General features: G+C 43.4%; 1 protein-coding gene across 1 annotated transcript in view; it reads left to right on the top strand.

Annotated features, from left to right (window-relative positions):
* The first annotated feature begins 6,249 nt into the window (after positions 1–6,249).
* The window catches only part of LOC307111802 (testis-specific gene 10 protein-like), a 150,831-nt gene continuing 140,483 nt past the window's right edge, over positions 6,250–16,597 (top strand). The window contains exon 1 of the mRNA XM_079791903.1: positions 6,250–6,341. Within this exon, the coding sequence (XP_079648029.1) occupies positions 6,285–6,341 (57 nt within the window). The 5' untranslated portion in view covers positions 6,250–6,284. The remainder of the gene's footprint in view (positions 6,342–16,597) is intronic.

The following is a 16,597-nucleotide window of genomic DNA, read 5'->3' as shown; positions in this document are numbered from 1 at the left end:
AAGATGTCTAAGATTGCAGATGGAATTAAAGTTGCTAATGAACTGACCCTGAGGTAGGGAGATGATACCGGACAATTGGGGTTACCAATGTAATCGCCAGAGTCTTCATGAGTGAAAGAGGCAGGAATGTCACCGTGATGCAATGTGGGAATGACGTGACTGGCTTTGAGCATAGGAGGGGACCGTAAGCCAAAGGAAGGCAGGAAAAGGGATGCTCCCGAGAGCCTCCGGAGGGAATGCGCCCTGCTGCCCTTCTTTTAGCCCAGTGAGATGCCTTTTGGACTTCCAACCTCCAGAACTGTAAGGTAATAAATGAGTGTTGCTTAAAGCCACCATGTTTGTGTTAAATTGTTGCAGCAGCAGTAGTAAACAGATATACAAAACGAAAACCTGTCATCTCAAACTCCTGTCTCTCTCACTCCCTCTTCGTCCCCGCCATGACCTCATTGCTGTTCCTCAAGCACATGCCATGCCAAACCCTCTGCTGTGTCAGGGCCTCTGCACTTCCAGTGCCCTCAGCCAGAAGCAAGTTTTGAATCACAAACCATTTCTGTTGGGGATGATTGGTGACGTGGGGCCTGAGACTAAGAGGAGCCAGTTTTCTACTTTCGGCCATGACACAGAGACAGACACCAGATTTATCCTCATGCCCTGAACATGCTAAAAAAAGACAAAACACATGAAAGCATGGTTTTATAATACTGGACAGTAGGCAGTGCAGGAGAGTAATTCCCAACAGAAAGGAAATTAACAAGGTGAGCCCTGGAGTTTCCAGGCAGCGAGCAAGGAGGGGAACCCAAACTGAGTCAGTTATTTAAGGAGTTTGGAAGATGGAGTTCAGAGTTTGTGGAGACTAAAGTGGCTAGAATTTGGAGAGAGGAGAGGAACAGTGAGGGAAAGCTCCAGAGAGCGGCAGCGGATTCCCCACAATTCTTTGGCTGAGTACTGGTCAGTGCATAGGTGTAAGGAACTATGGCGACCTGGGAACCAACCAGCAGAAGGGGAAGGCAGACACATGGCCAAGGATAGAATTCCCACCAGCCAGAATGGGAAGAACTCCTAATACATGGAGCACTATCAGAGTCCTCACAAAGATCTTGGCTCGGTAATGGGGCCAAATTAGCCCTAGATAAAGACTCTTTGGGACCTAACAAAGCTTAAAAGGCAGCTTCTAAAGCAGCTCTGACCAACATAACTTTCTTCAATTATTGTCCAATACTATATTGGACAATAGCCATGTGTGTACATTTGAAATGTATATAGTACAAATGAGGAACTAAAATTTAAATTTTACTTAATTTTATTAACAAAAACCGAAATAGACATATGTATTTAGTAGTTACTATTTTCGACAGGGCAGCTCTAAAGGATCAAAATATTTCCAAGTAAACTTACTGCATATCAGAACAAAGTCTAAATATATTTAAAGAAAAACAAAAACCTCCAAGCATGTAACAGTGTAAAATCTGCAATGTCTGGTAGCCAATAAAAACTATGAGCTATGGAAACAAGCATAAAAATATGACCCATAAATAGGAGAAAAAAGTCAGTTGATAGAAATAGAAACATACCTAGAAATGATATAATTAGTATGCACTGAACTTAACAGCTATTTTAATATGTATTCCATATTTCCAAGAAGGTAGAGCAAAGCTTGAACATGATGGGGTAAAGAATGGAACATATTAAAAAGTCAAACTTCCAGAAATTAAAAATACAATCCTGACCTGTAAAAATCCCATTGTGGATGGGATTGACACCATCAAAGAAAAGAAAAGTGAACTTAAAGACAAATCATAGAAACTATACCATGAAAAAAATAAATAAACAGAGCATCAAGCAGCTTAATGTATGTGCAAATGAAGCCCCAGATTTTTTTTTTTTTTTTGAGGGGACCAGGGAGGTATTCAGGAAAAAAGGGAAAATAGAGGGTTTTTAAAAAATATTTATTTATTTATTTATTTATTTATTTATTTATTTATTTTTGTAGTGAAGAAACTAAGGAAATAGAAAACCCAGACCTTAGAATTGGATAGGAGTATGTCACAAGGGAGAGTGCAGAGGTACTATGAAAGAGTTAGTTGGGGCAGGATTGAGCACTGACCACTCTTTGAACTTTCATTGAGGGAAGAAGTGTTTCATTTTCTTGGGCTGGGAGAGGAAATCAATCTATGATAAGAAAAAGTAAAATCTTTATGCACTGGTTTGACAGTAAAATGATATTTTCTCTACATTATTTCCAAAGAATTTTCAGCAACATCTAGGCAGGGTATATACACTGAGTGGCCAGATTATTATGATATCTGAACGCATAATAATCTGGTCACTCAGTGTGTGTGTGTGTGTGTGTGTGTGTGTGTGTGTGTGTGTATATATATATATATATATATATATATATATATATATATATATATATTAGACGCCAAGTGCATCAATTCGTGCATGGATGGGGTCCGGCCAGCCTGGCCAGGGGGAGGGGACATGGGCAGTTGGCCAGCCTGCCTATTGATCGAACTCCTGGTCGAGGGGACAATTTGTATATTAGCCTTTTATTGTATAGGATATACACTGAGTGGCCAGATTATTATGTGTTTAGAGATCATAATAATCTGGCCACTCAGTGTAAATGCTTAATTGTTTTTCCTAAGGAAAGTACTTTTCTACCTCTTATATTAAAAATCCCTTCATTCCCCCACCTCCCTCAGGTCTTCAACTCTGAGAGTTTTGAGGGTCATACATTTTTCCCTATTTCTTTTCAATAATGCTAGATAATGATAACATTTTATTCAAAATAATCATAATATTTGAAGAGAAAATAAGATTATATATTGTTCTCCCTAAATAACTTTTTAGGTTGGTCTTTGAGAGCTCATGCTTCTTTGTAACCTCTTCTATCAATTAGGTATAATTATGTTTCAGAGGCCATATACCTCTTGGGACTGCTACTGTTGTAACTAGCTAGTTAATATCCTCTCTAATAAAATGGTAATATGCAAATTAACCATCACTCCGCTACATAAGCCACGCCCACCAGCCAAGCCACGCCCACCAGCCAATCAGAGCGACTATGCAAATTAACCCCAATCCAAGATGGCTACAGCCACAGAGAGCAAGGTTTCCTAGGTAACAGAGGAAGCCAAGCTTTCTGCCAGCTGTTGCAGGCCTAAGCCTCCACTCAAGCTACAAAGTTTCAATTATAAAGGTAAACAAATTCAAACAAATGGCGGCAGAATGGAGCTTGAGAGAGCAGGCCAGGGTTGCCGCCGGCAACAGGGGAAGCAAAGCTTTCCCCACACCCTTGCCGGGCCCACCTGCTTAAGGCAACAAAGTTTCAATTGTAGAAGGTGAATTAACTGCCACAGAAATAGCTGCCCCCCCCCCCCCCCCCGGAGGGAACAGCAGGCTTGGCTCCACTCCAGGCTACCAAGTTTCAATTGTAGAAGGAAAATAAATTCCAGATACCAGGGCCTCCTCTTGGGTCGCCAGGGTGCGTGGCTGGCCTGCAAACCACCACAGGCCCCTCGCTCAGGCCGCCCCACGCCCCAAGGGAACCCCACCCTGATCCGGGATGCCCTTCAGGGCAAACCAGCTGGCCCCCACCCCTGTACCAGGCCTCTATTCTATCTAATAAAAGAGTAATATACAGATTGATCATCACTGCAACACACAATATAGCTGCCTCCATGTGGTCAAAGATCCTGCCCCCATGTGGACACAAGATGGCCACCACAAGATGGCCAGCAGGAGAGAGCAGTTGGGAGGCACCCGGCCTGCAAGGGAGGGCAGTTGTGAGGGACCAGGCCTGCAAGGGAGGGCAGTTGAGAGGGACCAGGTTTGCAAGGGAGGGCAGTTGGAGGTGATCAACCCTGCAGGAGAGGGCAGTTAGGGGTGACCAGGCTGGCAGAGGAGGGAAGTTGGGGGCAAACAGGCTGGCAGGGGAGCAGTTAAGCATCAACCAGGCTGGCAGTGGAGTGGTTAGGGGGTGATCAGGCTGGCAGGCAGAAGCGGTTAGGGGCAATCAGGAAGGCAGGCAGGCAAGCAGTTGGGAGCCAGCAGTCCTGGATTGTGAGAGGGATGTCCCAGATTGGAGAGGGTACAGGCTGGGCTGAGGGACAACCCCCCGCCGTGCACGAATTTCGTGCACCGGGCTTCTAGTCTATAATAGGAAGGAGCAAAAGGAAGGCCAGACATTGTAAGCATGGTCATCTTCACACTGGGAGGGAACCACTGGTCCATTCCCTGCAGATCACTGCGGGGAGGGGGAAGATGGGCACATGGGCAGTTAAGTGCAGTTGGGGTGACTAGGGAAGGTGCTTGCTGTCAGTCTAGCCTGGAGAACAAGCTCTTGGCTAGGGGGTGGAGCCAATGCATATGTGTGAAATCCTGAAGGGTTCCTGTTAAGCTCCTAGTTATAACCCTGAGACAAAGAGTTCTCCTGTTCTTGTTTCTCTTGCTTTGCTCCTGCTTCCTTGCACTCACTTTCTCTGTGACCCACGCTAGCCTGCCATGTGCTGGACTGGACTTGAATATGGAGCAGAGACTCTGGGCAGTGGCTTTGATCTTAACCCTTCTAGAATGGAAATTCTTCCAGGGGGAGAAGAAGGGAGATGGCCCAAGAAATCATTTGGTCAGGACCTGCCAAGGCCTTAGGGGTGAGTTAATTAAATGTTTCACCAAATACAGCAGCCTAATTTTTAAGTTGATAATTTTGTATGGCCCGTGAATGATGTTATAAATACCTAAATGGCCCCTGGCAGAAAAAAGGTTCCCCACCCCTGCTTTACTTGTTCCATAGTATTGACAGAAAACCTAGTATGTACCAAGCATTGTGCTACACCCTAGGAGATACAATGGTGAAGACAGATATGATCCCTTACCCTGATGGATTTTATAGTAAAGAAGAAAAGACAGATATTAGACAAATAATTACACAAATAATCAATCACAACTGTGATAAGTCCTTCAAAGGAGAAATACTAGATACTTTTGCAAGAGAACCTGACCCAGTCAGACCCATGCTAGGAGTCAGAGAAATTTTGAGAAAGTGACTTTTTCATAAATTGTGGTAAAATAACAAAATTTAACATTTTATTAACTATTTGAAATTGTACAGCTCAGTAGCACAATGCAGCACAACTATTCCCACTACCTAGTTCCAGGACTTATTCATCACCCAAATAGAAACCCTGTGCCCACTAAGAAGCCCCCCTCCCCCATTGCCCCTGGCAACCACTAATCTGCATTGTCTATGGATTTGCCTATTTGAAGATTTCAAATGAATGGAATCACAAACTGTGGGTTTTGGGTCCGGATTCTTTCACTTAGCACATTAAATATCAATTACGTAGTGTACCCTTTCCTCTTTTTGTTAACCATCACCAGTTTTTCTAGAAAGGGACCGCATGTGGAGAAGGGATACCAATCAGGAATCTGCGCTTTCTTTCACTGCTAGTTCTGCCATTCCCAATTCAACCCTGACTGGACCACACAGAGCTGACCCTGGCCTCCAGGCTGCAGGTTCCCCAGAGTGGGGGGCTCTGGCGCCCATAGAACAGACCGGCCCTCTCCCTGGGTGCTGTGGCAGGACCCGACCTGGGAGTCTCCCTGACACTCGGCTGTGGCAGGAGATCGCGCCAACCTCCCAGGACCCAAGAGCAGCTCTGGGGTATAACGAGTTCACTGGGTCCAGAATGGTGCCCAACCTATGGGGAAAGTGGTACAACGCCTTGGCAGCCGCAGGTGTTTCATAGCTTTGGGAAAGCTGCAGGATGCGCATGCGCATTCCATCCAGGTGCCGCGGCCATGGAAAAGGGCTAGCCTTTGGTTACTAGGAGACCGGACGCTCCAGTGGTAACTCTAGGCGCTGTGGGGCGTGCGCCTGCGCGGCGCGGATGGGCCAAGAGGAGGCCTTCCCTAGGCGTCTGCTAGGGCTGGCACGTGAACGTACGCGTCGCCACGTGCGTGGGTGCGCGCGCAAGGCTCGTAGTCCCTGCGAGAAGAAGCGTCGAGCCAGGTACGCGTGCGCACAGGGACTGGGGGCTTGAGGAAAGGATGTGGAGCGAAGGCGCCTAGGAAGTGGAGAAAAAGCGCCCCTCAGGTACACAGCGTGAGGGCGGAGTCGACGGCGGCCTCCTTCCCGCCAGGTTTCGTCTTCCTCTTTCTCCACCCCCAGCGGGGCGGGGCCGGGTCCATTTCGGGGTGGGAAGGGCGGGGAAAGGGGCGGAGGATGGGGATGGGGTGGGACTTGAGTCCCGGCGGGAGGCGGGGGCCTGGCAGTCGCCAGGATGATCTCCGAGGAGGCTGCTGGGCTGAGAAGTCCAGGGAGGGACCTGGAGCTCCAGGTAGAAGCCGCGGTGATGGCCCGGGTTGGGGCCAAGCAGTTTCTGGGCCGGAAGGCCTCTGAGAAGGCAGCTGCAAGAGGGAGTGTGTGGGTCGGGGCGGGGGTGACCCCGAGGCAGGCGTTCACTGCTTGAGCTGCTGCGAGGGGCAGTGGCAGGCAGAGCTGCGGCCCCGGGAAGCCCTCCGGGAGCCAGCTTTGCTCCCGCTGCCATTTCTTAGGAGCGCGGAGTTGAGCCCAGTTCCTATGGTGACCGCTTCGCTTCCTGCCGCCCTGGCTTGGTTGTTGGGGGGACTGTTCGGTTTAGAAACGCTCTGGAGTGGAGCTGAGCAATTGGAAGTCAGAGATCTGGGAGATCAACCTGGCTCATCCTGACTCCCAACCTCTCACTTCTAAGCTCTTTATAGACTTCGGGAGGCGAAGGGCCGAGATGAAGCCGGCATTCTCCTGAAAATCTATAAGTTCAGTGCCCAGGAAAGGCAGGGTAAGCTGGCTTTGGTCTGAAAACTAGTGGAGGCAACAATAACTGAGACAGTCTTGGACCTGATACCTAAATACGCTCAGGAATACTTTTTTTTTCTTCTTTAAATAAAGTCAAGGATCGCGGCATCAGGAAAAGTTTGCAAAGATGACGGGGTCCGACTTTTCCTTCCTCCACTACATGCCCTTATGGCTCACGATATTCGGTGTTTCAGATGTCCTCTACTGGCATTTCAACTACACTTTTTGTTGTAAGGAAATAATAACAGTCGGTCTTTAAGTAGAGGAAAATAGGTTAGTTATAAATGTAAAAGGAGAGTGTCACATCATTCAAACCTGCATCCAAGATAAAACTGTTTTTTATTGTATTTTAATTAATCAACTAAATCCAAATTTTTAAAATCCTCACCCAATTTTGTATATATGTGTGTGTGTGTGTGTGTGTGTGTATATATATATATATATATATATATATATATATATATATACACACTAGAGTCCCGGTGCATGAAATTCGTGCACGGAGGGGGGTTGTCCCTCAGCCCAGCCTGTACCCTCGCCAATATGGGACCCCTCAAGGGATGTCCAACTGCCCGTTTAAGCCCGATCCTGGTGGGATCGGGCCTAAACGGGCAGTCGGACATCCCTCTCACAATCCAGGACTGCTGGCTCCCAACTGCTTGCCTGCCTGCCTTCCTGATTGCCCCTAACCGCTTCTGCCTGCCAGCCTGATCACCCCCTAACCACTCTGCTGCCTGCCTGTTTGCCCCCAACTTCCCTCCTCTGCCGGCCTGGTCACCCCTAACTGCCCTCTCCTGCAGGGTTGATCACCTCCAACTGCCCTCACTTGCAGGCTTGGTCCCTCTCAACTGCCCTCCCTTGCAGGCTGGGTGCCTCCCAACTGCCCTCTCCTGCTGGCCATCTTGTGGTGGCCATCTTGTGTCCACATGGGGGCAGGATCTTTGATCACATGGGGGCAGCGATATTGTGTGTTGCAGTGATGATCAATCTGCAGATTACTCTTTTATTAGATAGGATAGAGGTCTGGTACAGGGGTGGGGGCCAGCTGGTTTGCCCTGAAGAGTGTCCCGGATCAGGTGGGGGTTCCCTTGGGGCGTGGGGCGGCCTGAGCGAGGGGCCTGTGGTGGTTTGCAGGCTGGCCACGCCCCCTGGCAACTCAAGTGGAGGCCCTGGTATCTGGAATTTATTTACATTCTACAATTGAAACTTTATAGCCTGGAGCAGAGCCAAGCCTGGGCTCCCTCTGAGGCCGGCAGCCATTTGTGTTGGGGTTATAATTGAAACTTTGTTGCCTTAAGCGGGTGGGCCTGGCCAGGGTGTGCGGAAAACTTTGCTTCCCCTGTTGCCGGCGGCAACCCTGGCCTGCTCTCTCAAGCTCCATTCTGCCGCCATTTGTTTGAATTTGTTTACCTTCTATAATTGAAACTTTGTAGCTTGAGTGGAGGCTTAGGCCTGGCCAGGGCAGGCGGAAAGCTTGGCTTCCTCTGTTACCTAGGAAACCTTGCTCTCTGTGGCTGTAGCCATCTTGGTTTGGGTTAATTTGCATGCTCGCTCTGATTGGATGATGGGCGTGGCTTGTGGGCGTGGCTTGTGGGCATGTCGGAGGTATGGTCAATTTGCATATTTGTCTATTATTAGATAGGATATATATATATATATATATATATATATATATATATATATCCTCAGGAGGATATGTTTTTGATTTCTAGGGAATAAGGGAAACGTGGATGTGAGGAAGAAACATCAATCAATTGCTTCCCTAGGGCGGGATCTAACAGGCACCCTAGGTTTGTGCCCTGATTAGGAATGGAACCCACAAAGGTAGATCGCTTCAACCAGCTGAGCCAGCTGGCCAGGGCTAAATCAGTCTAATTAGTGGGAAATAATTAGGAAGGTACATTAATGAAATATTAATTTGAAATAATACATTTTGGCCTTATTTAATGGCAGCTTCCCAAATATATCTTATTTAATATGTTTCTTTTCTGAAAAAAAAAAAATCACTTCTTTAGCCCAGCATGTAATCAATTGTAGAGATTTTCCGGGCTGTCTTTCTGTTCTCTTCTTCAGTTGCTTGGTACAGTTTGTTTTAGGATAATTTGCTCTTAAAGTACTCCAGATACAGAGGCAGTTAGAGCGGGTATTATTATATTTATTCCCTTTTCCCATCACACACCCTTCTCCCCTGATGTATCCACTATGCTAGCCACTTCCTTGCTTTTCCTCCATCTTTGTATGTGAACATGCACATTCTAATTTGGCTTGCTTTTGAACTTATGTAAATGAAATTTTACTAAGTATTTCTTTGCATTTTGCTTCTTTACTTGACATTGTTTTTAAGATTTTTCCTTGTTGTTGCTTATAGTTTGTTGTTAAGTGTTCTGATGTAAGAGTATACCACAACTGATCTACTCTTCTCTTGGTGGACATTAAAGATTTTACAATTTTGGTGAATATGAAGAACATTATTGTTGTAGCTTCTTATACATGCCCCCAGGATAATCTTTTTATTTCCCCACTAGAGGTCCGGTGCATAAATTCATGCACGAGTGGGGTCCCTCAGCCTGGCGGCCATCAGGACCAATTGAGGTGGCCAGCCGGGGGGAGGGGCCAAGGGAGGTTGGCCAGCTGCGAGAGGTTGGCTATGGGCGCACACTGACCACTAGGCCCTAGTGACTAGGGGGCAGCCCCTGCATTGAGTGCCTGCCCCTGCTGGTCAATGCGCGCCAAAGTGTCTGGTCGACCAGTCGTTTGGTGGCTTAGGCTTTTATATATATAGGTGGTAATCTTTTGAAGTGAGCTAGTTAGTAAGGCAGTCCCATATCTTAGTTATGGTATGACATCAGTTTATATATTATTAAATTCTGTAAGTTCATAAAAACCTCTTGAAAACAGCTATTTAACCCCTTATGTACCCATGAGGTCTTGATAAGTGGTACCTCCCCTAAGGCCCTTTATTTATGAACTTTTAAAACACAAGTTATTTCTTTACAGTATAATCTGAATGGAAGAGAAGTGAGAACTTTGGGTTTGAATGGAATGACTAGGAGAGGTTATTTCTTTTTCATAAGAAAGGTTGACTATTGTGGCTTTACTATTTTGTTTGAAGTGAATTCCCAAAACATTTATTTACAGATTTTTATTATGAATACAAATAGCTATCTCAAAATTGTTCATAAAATTTTGTGTGTTTCTCTATATCTTTCTGTTAGTGAGGTTATTCCTTCCTACTTCAAAGTGTCTATCAGTTTAAACACTTGGGGACAGTTTCATTAAAGAAAACAAGTTGACCTCTTGTGGAACTAGCATTCAGAATCTCATAAAATACTCCAGTATCCTATCAAAATATTCAGTAGGCATTTATTGAGCTCATGTTATATACCTGATACTTTGCTCCACTGGTAATACATTTTAGCAAATGATCTTACCTCCTTTTTTACTGAAAAATTAAAATTCTACCAGGAAGGAACTTCTGCAAATATCTACCCCTTGAAAAAATGGCCCTGGCTGGTGTGGCTCAATTGGTTGGGTTTCATCCCATGCACTGAAAGGCCACCAGTTCAATTCCTAGTTAGGGCACATTCCCAGGTTGCATGCTCAATCACCCGAGGGATGCGTGAAGGAGGCAGGCAGTTGATGTTTTGCTCTCACATCAATGTTTCTCTCCCTTTCCCTTCTTCTCTCTCTCCCTCTCCCTTCCTCTCTCTTTCTAAAAACCAATAAAAAAATCTTTAAAAACATGTTTCTACTCCTTATCTTAATCTTCACTTGGCCTTGCTTTTCTCTTTCTTGTTTCAGAGGACAGTGCACAGCTTATATCTGGGTTTCTTGTTAGCCCAGTGGCCTTGCTCCATTAGTTAGCGTTATCCCATGTCTTAGAATCTTTATTGTGTTTACAAAACTGTAGGGCTTCTTAACCTGGAGTACGAGAACTTAGGGAGTTCTTGAACACCCTGAAACTGAAGTTGTGTATGTGTTTGCATTTAGGAGAGAACCCAGGGCTTTTGTTTAATTCTGGAATCTTTCCTTGATGTAAAGAGAATTAAAGAACAAGATTTTCTACTTTTGCCCTAGCGGGTTTGGCTCAGTGGATAGAGCGTCGGCCTGCAGACTGAAGGGTCCCAGGTTCGATTTGGGTCAAGGGCGCATGCCTGGGTTTCGGGCTCAGTCCCCAATAGGGGGTGTGCAGGAGGCAACCGATCAGTGATTCTCTCTCATCATTGATGTTTCTATCTCTCTCTCCGTCTCCCTTCCTCTCTGAAATCAATAAAAAATATTTTTTTAAAAAGATTTTCTACTTTTGTAATGACCATTCAACAACTTTGGTCTTCTTCTAACTTTCGCTCTACCTCTCTTCTCACAATCATGCTTCCTTTAAGTCTACATTTTGTTACCTTTTCCTTAGTACTAACTCTTTTATTAGTCCTCATCAAACTTGCTTCCACCCCATCCCTACCATTAAAACTACTTATTAGTTCTAGGGAACTGCAGAACTAATAAATCAGAAATTAGAGTACAGCAAGATTAGTGCACACCAGAGGAGTGAATGTGCATGGATGCTAAGGGAATACAGAGAAAAGGACTACAAAAGAGTATTTCTGAGTTCTACTTCCCTCCAAAAATCAGCATAGATTTTACATGTTCCCAGAAAACTATTAACATAGCCTCCCTTTTTACTGCCTCCTAAGCTAGTGCAGGAAAAGTAGCAGCTCTAATGTGATAGTCTCTTGGCCTCTTCCTACTTTTAATTTCTAGATTAGTCTGATGGGTAATTTTATAGAACTCCCACTTGACTATTGAGTTTGACTATAACAGAAGATAAGAGCCTAGATCTCTTGGCGCTTACCTTCTAGTAGGGGGGAAAACTAGTGAAGAAATAAACGATATAATTTCAAATGATTAAAGTGTAAATAACCTAATAAGAGAGTGACTAGGAGAGAGGCTATTTATTTATTTAGGTAAGAGGTCAGGGAAGAGCCTCTGACATTTCAGCCCAAAGCTGAGCTCTGGGGGTAATATAGAGCCGTGGGCTGGGCCTTAACCTGGAATGATATTGGTACAGTAGAGGAACAGAAAGAAAACCAATAGAGCTGGCAGGTGGACAACGGAGAGAGTACTAGGTCTATTTAGGAAAGTGAAGGCAGGTCCCAAATCACACAGGACCTTAAAACGTGGACTTTATTCTAATTGCATTGGGGAGCCATTGGAGTGTTTTTGAGGAGGATCTCATTGTTTTAAAGTGAATCTTTTGATCTCCGTTTGGAAAATAGTTGTAGGGAGCAACATAGAAGCAGAAAGACCAGTTAGGAAACTTGTAGCAATTCATGTGGGAGATGATGGTGACTTGAACCATGGAGGTGGTAATACAACTGCAGAGAAGTGGGTGGATTTGGAGTTAGAACCAACAGGGCTTGTTGATGGATTTGATGGGGATCAGGGAGAGAGGAAACAAAGGTGACTCCTCTGGCACTGCCTTAGGCGCTGCCATTTGACCTGGGAGAGCCTGGGAAGGAGCATAGTGGACGTGTGTTGAGAGCAGACTGCAGGTGGCAGAATTAGAGGTCTGTTTTACACAAGTTGCAATGGCTGTGGACGTCCAGTAAACACAGTATAATGTGCTCTGATAGGCTATGTTCATAGTTTTTTGGGAACATGTAAAATCTATGCTGCCTTTTGGAGGGAAGTAGAACTCAGAAATACTCTTTTGTATTCCTTTTCTCTGTATTCCCTTAGCATTCATTCCTCTGGTGTGCACTAATCTTGCTGTACTCTGATTTCTGATTTATTAGTTCTGCAGTTCCCTAGATCATTGAGAGTTGAAATTTTAGCTTTTTATTTGGTTTCCATATTTCTGTCCCCTGAATCTAATATTGGGTCATCAATTACTCTGTGTATAAATTTGAGAATCGAATAAATGTGACTGTTACAGTCTGATATTATGAACTGAAACAGTGATAGGAATGGAAGATAGGAATTTGAGAGAGATTTTAGTGAAAAATCAGTAGGACTTGATGGCCAATTAGATAAGTTGAGTCACTGAGAAGAACTGGGAATAATAGTAATTGTTAATAATAATAATTATATATACACTGACTGGCCAGATTATTATGATCTCTGAACGCATAATATTCTGTCCACTCAGTGTGTGTATGTATGTGAATATATATATATTAGAGGCCCAGTGCATGAATTCGTGCATGAGTGGGTCCGGCCAGCCTGGCCAGGGGGAGGGGACATGGGCGGTTGGCCAGCCTGCCTGCTGGTCCAACTCCTGGTCGAGGGGACAATTTACATATTAGCCTCTTATTCTATAGGATATACACTGAGTGGCCATATTATTATGCGTTCAGAGATCATAATAATCTGGCCACTCGGTGTATATAGACTTGTTTTAGCTAGGCACTTTCCTAAGTGCTTTACTTATATGAATCCTCACAGCAGCTCTTTGAGGCCAGTACTGTTATCATTCCCATTTATAGGTGAAACCTTGGCCAGAGAAGTAACTTGCCTCTAGTCATGCAGCTAAGAAGCGGCAGAACTAGCATGATGAACATGAACAGTCTGATGCTAATGAACACACTCTTAACCACTATGCTATGTTACTTCCCAATTGAGAATGATTGTGGTTCTCACTTGAATGTTCATGATAACAATTTGCTGCTCGCACAGTACTTTTACTTTTCTTGTATTCTCTGAGATCTGTACAGGAACACAAGTTCCATTCATAATCCATTTAAAGACCATGGAAATGTGGAGAATATTCTGGGTGGCAGGCTAGACAAGGGTATTTCAGATATATTAATTTCTCTCCCTTTTTACTGCCTCCTAAGCTAGTGCAGGGAAAGGAGCAGCTCTAATGTGATAGTCTCTTGGCCTCTTCCTACTTTTAATTTCTAGGTTAGTCTCATGGGTAATTTTATAGAACCTCCACTTGACTATTGAGATATCCAAACAGAAGAAGGAATATTTAATTTTATCTGCTTTGGTATACTGCTTCTTTGTCACATCTGCAAAATTTTATGATACCTTCCTATTGTACAGACAGCTCTGTGCAGGTTGGGGCAGTACAGAGAGCTCTAGGACATCGCTTGTTCTTAACATTCTAATGACCATGTGAGGGAGATATACATCCAGAAAAACCAAATAGCTACATAAGTTGTTCTGTAACTACTATATACAAAAGTCTCATTGAAGAAGTGATTACTATTCGATGGAGAAGACAAAGAAAACCTCCTAGAAAATATAGAATTCCAGCTGAACCTTAGAAGTGTCTTTGTCTTTAGTTAAGTGGATAAAAGGGTGAGGGCAAGGCTTACGAATAAAAGATAACATGTTTCTGAATGTATAAAGAATGTGTGGAGTAGTTTGGAATAGCTTGTCCTTAATGGAGGGATTCTTGGAGGTGTCAAGTAGGAGATAAATTGGTGTCATAGGAAGGGACCAAATTATAAGAGCTCTGAATGCTCGGCAGGCTTAGACTGTACCTTATTTCCCTGAATTAATTTGGTCTGAGGCCTATTTCAAAATAAGAAGATGGAGAATAAATATTAATTCAGTGCTTATTTTATGGGATGTTTTATGGTTCTAGTCTCTGTACTAGCTCAATAGGGATCGCTGAGCAGCTTTATGGAAATGTAGTATTTCAGGCATATTGTGAATAAAAATCTGCATTTTAATAAGATTCCCAAGTGATTTGTATATTCACTAAAAAAATTGAAAAGTACTATAGGGAGGAGTCATTTGATTCTGTTATTCTAAGTCAAATGTTTATAACTAGGAACATATTTTTCAACAGAAACTGTGTAAGGAATTGGATTTCAGCCTACCCCATAAAGGCATAAATGATTCATAATTAGAAATACTCTGTGGGATCTAATGCTAAGTTCCAAGTGAGGCAGTAACTGCTAGAATGAACAACAGAAACACAGACTTGTGTTTTGTTTAGGGAAAGGAAAAAAAGGAGGATACATCTGCCACACGGCTAAGTGCTGGATTAGACAGTGTGTGACATAAGGTTAGTGACTGGGGATCCTGATTTCGGATTACAGCTGTGTTGCCAGGAGAGATCTAAGATACTTGTAGGAAATTCTCTCTTTCTTAACATAAAGGCAGCCTTGATTCAGGAAAAGAACCAATTATTTTCCTAATTTGTACAATTTCTAAGACACTTTGTCAAATAAAGATATACAATATGGATTAGTATGTGTAGTATGTTAAAGTGAAATATCTTGTTATTTTGCGCATGTACAAATATGTATGTGGGAACAAATCCTAGAAATGGAATTATTTGTACAGAAGCTATGTGTATTTATAATGTTTGTAGATTTTATTTAATTGATCTTCATTAAGTATTGTGTCATATACACTGCCACCAGTGATGTATAACAATACTACGTTATATATACAACTATTTTATCTTTGCCAATGTGAGTTAAAAAATGGTATCCAGGGTTGCTTCAATTTGTATCCCTCTAACTGGTAAGATTGAGTATCTTTAAATCTATTTAAAAGCCATGTATGTAAAATATCCATTTTCTTTGCCACTTTTCCTTTCTTATTTATAGGAATTATTTATATACCGTATTTTCCGGCGTAAAAGACGACTTTTTAACCCAGGAAAATCTTCTATACGCCCAGTCGTCTTATACGCCGGAAAATACGGTATTAGAGAAGCCAGCTCTTTGTGATATGTGTAGCAAACTTTTATGGAAAACACAGGCCTGGAGATTGACTACTTAATTTGCTGTGACCCAATATTTTCTTAGTACAGTGATTACCAAGGGGATAGGATGGGGTGTTTCTTTTTTTTCAATTTAATAAATCTTTATTGTTCGGATTATTACAATTGTTTCTCCTTTTCCCCCCCATAGCTCCCCTCCACCCGGTTCCCACCCCACCCTCTGCCCTTACCTCCCCGCCGCTGTCCTCATCCATAGGTATACGATTTTTATTCAGTCTCTTCCTGCACCCCCCACACCTCTTTCTCCCTGAGAATTATCAGTCCACTCTCTTTCTATGCCCCTGATTCTATTATATTCACCAGTTTATTCTGTTCCTCAGATTTTTAATTCACTTGATTTTTAGATTCACTTGTTGATAGATATGTATTTGTTGTTCATAATTTTTATCTTTACTTTTTTCTTCTTCCTCTTAAAGAATACCTTTCAGCATTTCATATAATACTGGTTTGGTGGTGATGAACTCCTTTAGCTTTTTCTTATCTGTTGAAGCTCTTTATCTGACCTTCCATTCTGAATGATAACTTTGCTGGGTAGAGTAATCTTGGTTGTAGGTTCTTGTTATTCATCACTTTGAATATTTCTTGCCACTCCCGTCTGGCCTGCATAGTTTCTGTTGAGAAATCAGCTGACAATCATATGGGTTCTCCCTTGTAGGTAATTAACTGTTTTTCTCTTGCTGCTTTTAATATTCTCTCTTTGTCTTTTGCTCTTGGCATTTTAATTATGATGTGTCTTGGTGTGGTCCTCTTTGGATTCCTTTTGTTTGGGGTTCTCTGTGCTTCCTGGACTTGAAGGTCTATTTCTTTCACCAGGTGGGGGAAGTTTTCAGTCATTATTTCTTCAAATAGGTTTTCAGTATCTTGTTCTCTCTCTTCTTCTGGCACCCCCATAATTCTGATGTTGGTACACTTGAACTTGTCCCAGAGGCTTCTTACACTGTCTGCAACTTTTTGGATTCTTTTTTCATTTTGCTTTTCCGGTTGAGAGTTTTTTGCTTCTTTGTATTTCAAATCTT

This window comes from Cnephaeus nilssonii (genome assembly GCF_951640355.1).
Source record: "Cnephaeus nilssonii genome assembly, chromosome: 15".
Classification (NCBI taxonomy): Eukaryota; Metazoa; Chordata; class Mammalia; order Chiroptera; family Vespertilionidae; genus Cnephaeus; species Cnephaeus nilssonii.
This window is presented reverse-complemented; position numbering and strand designations above follow the sequence as displayed.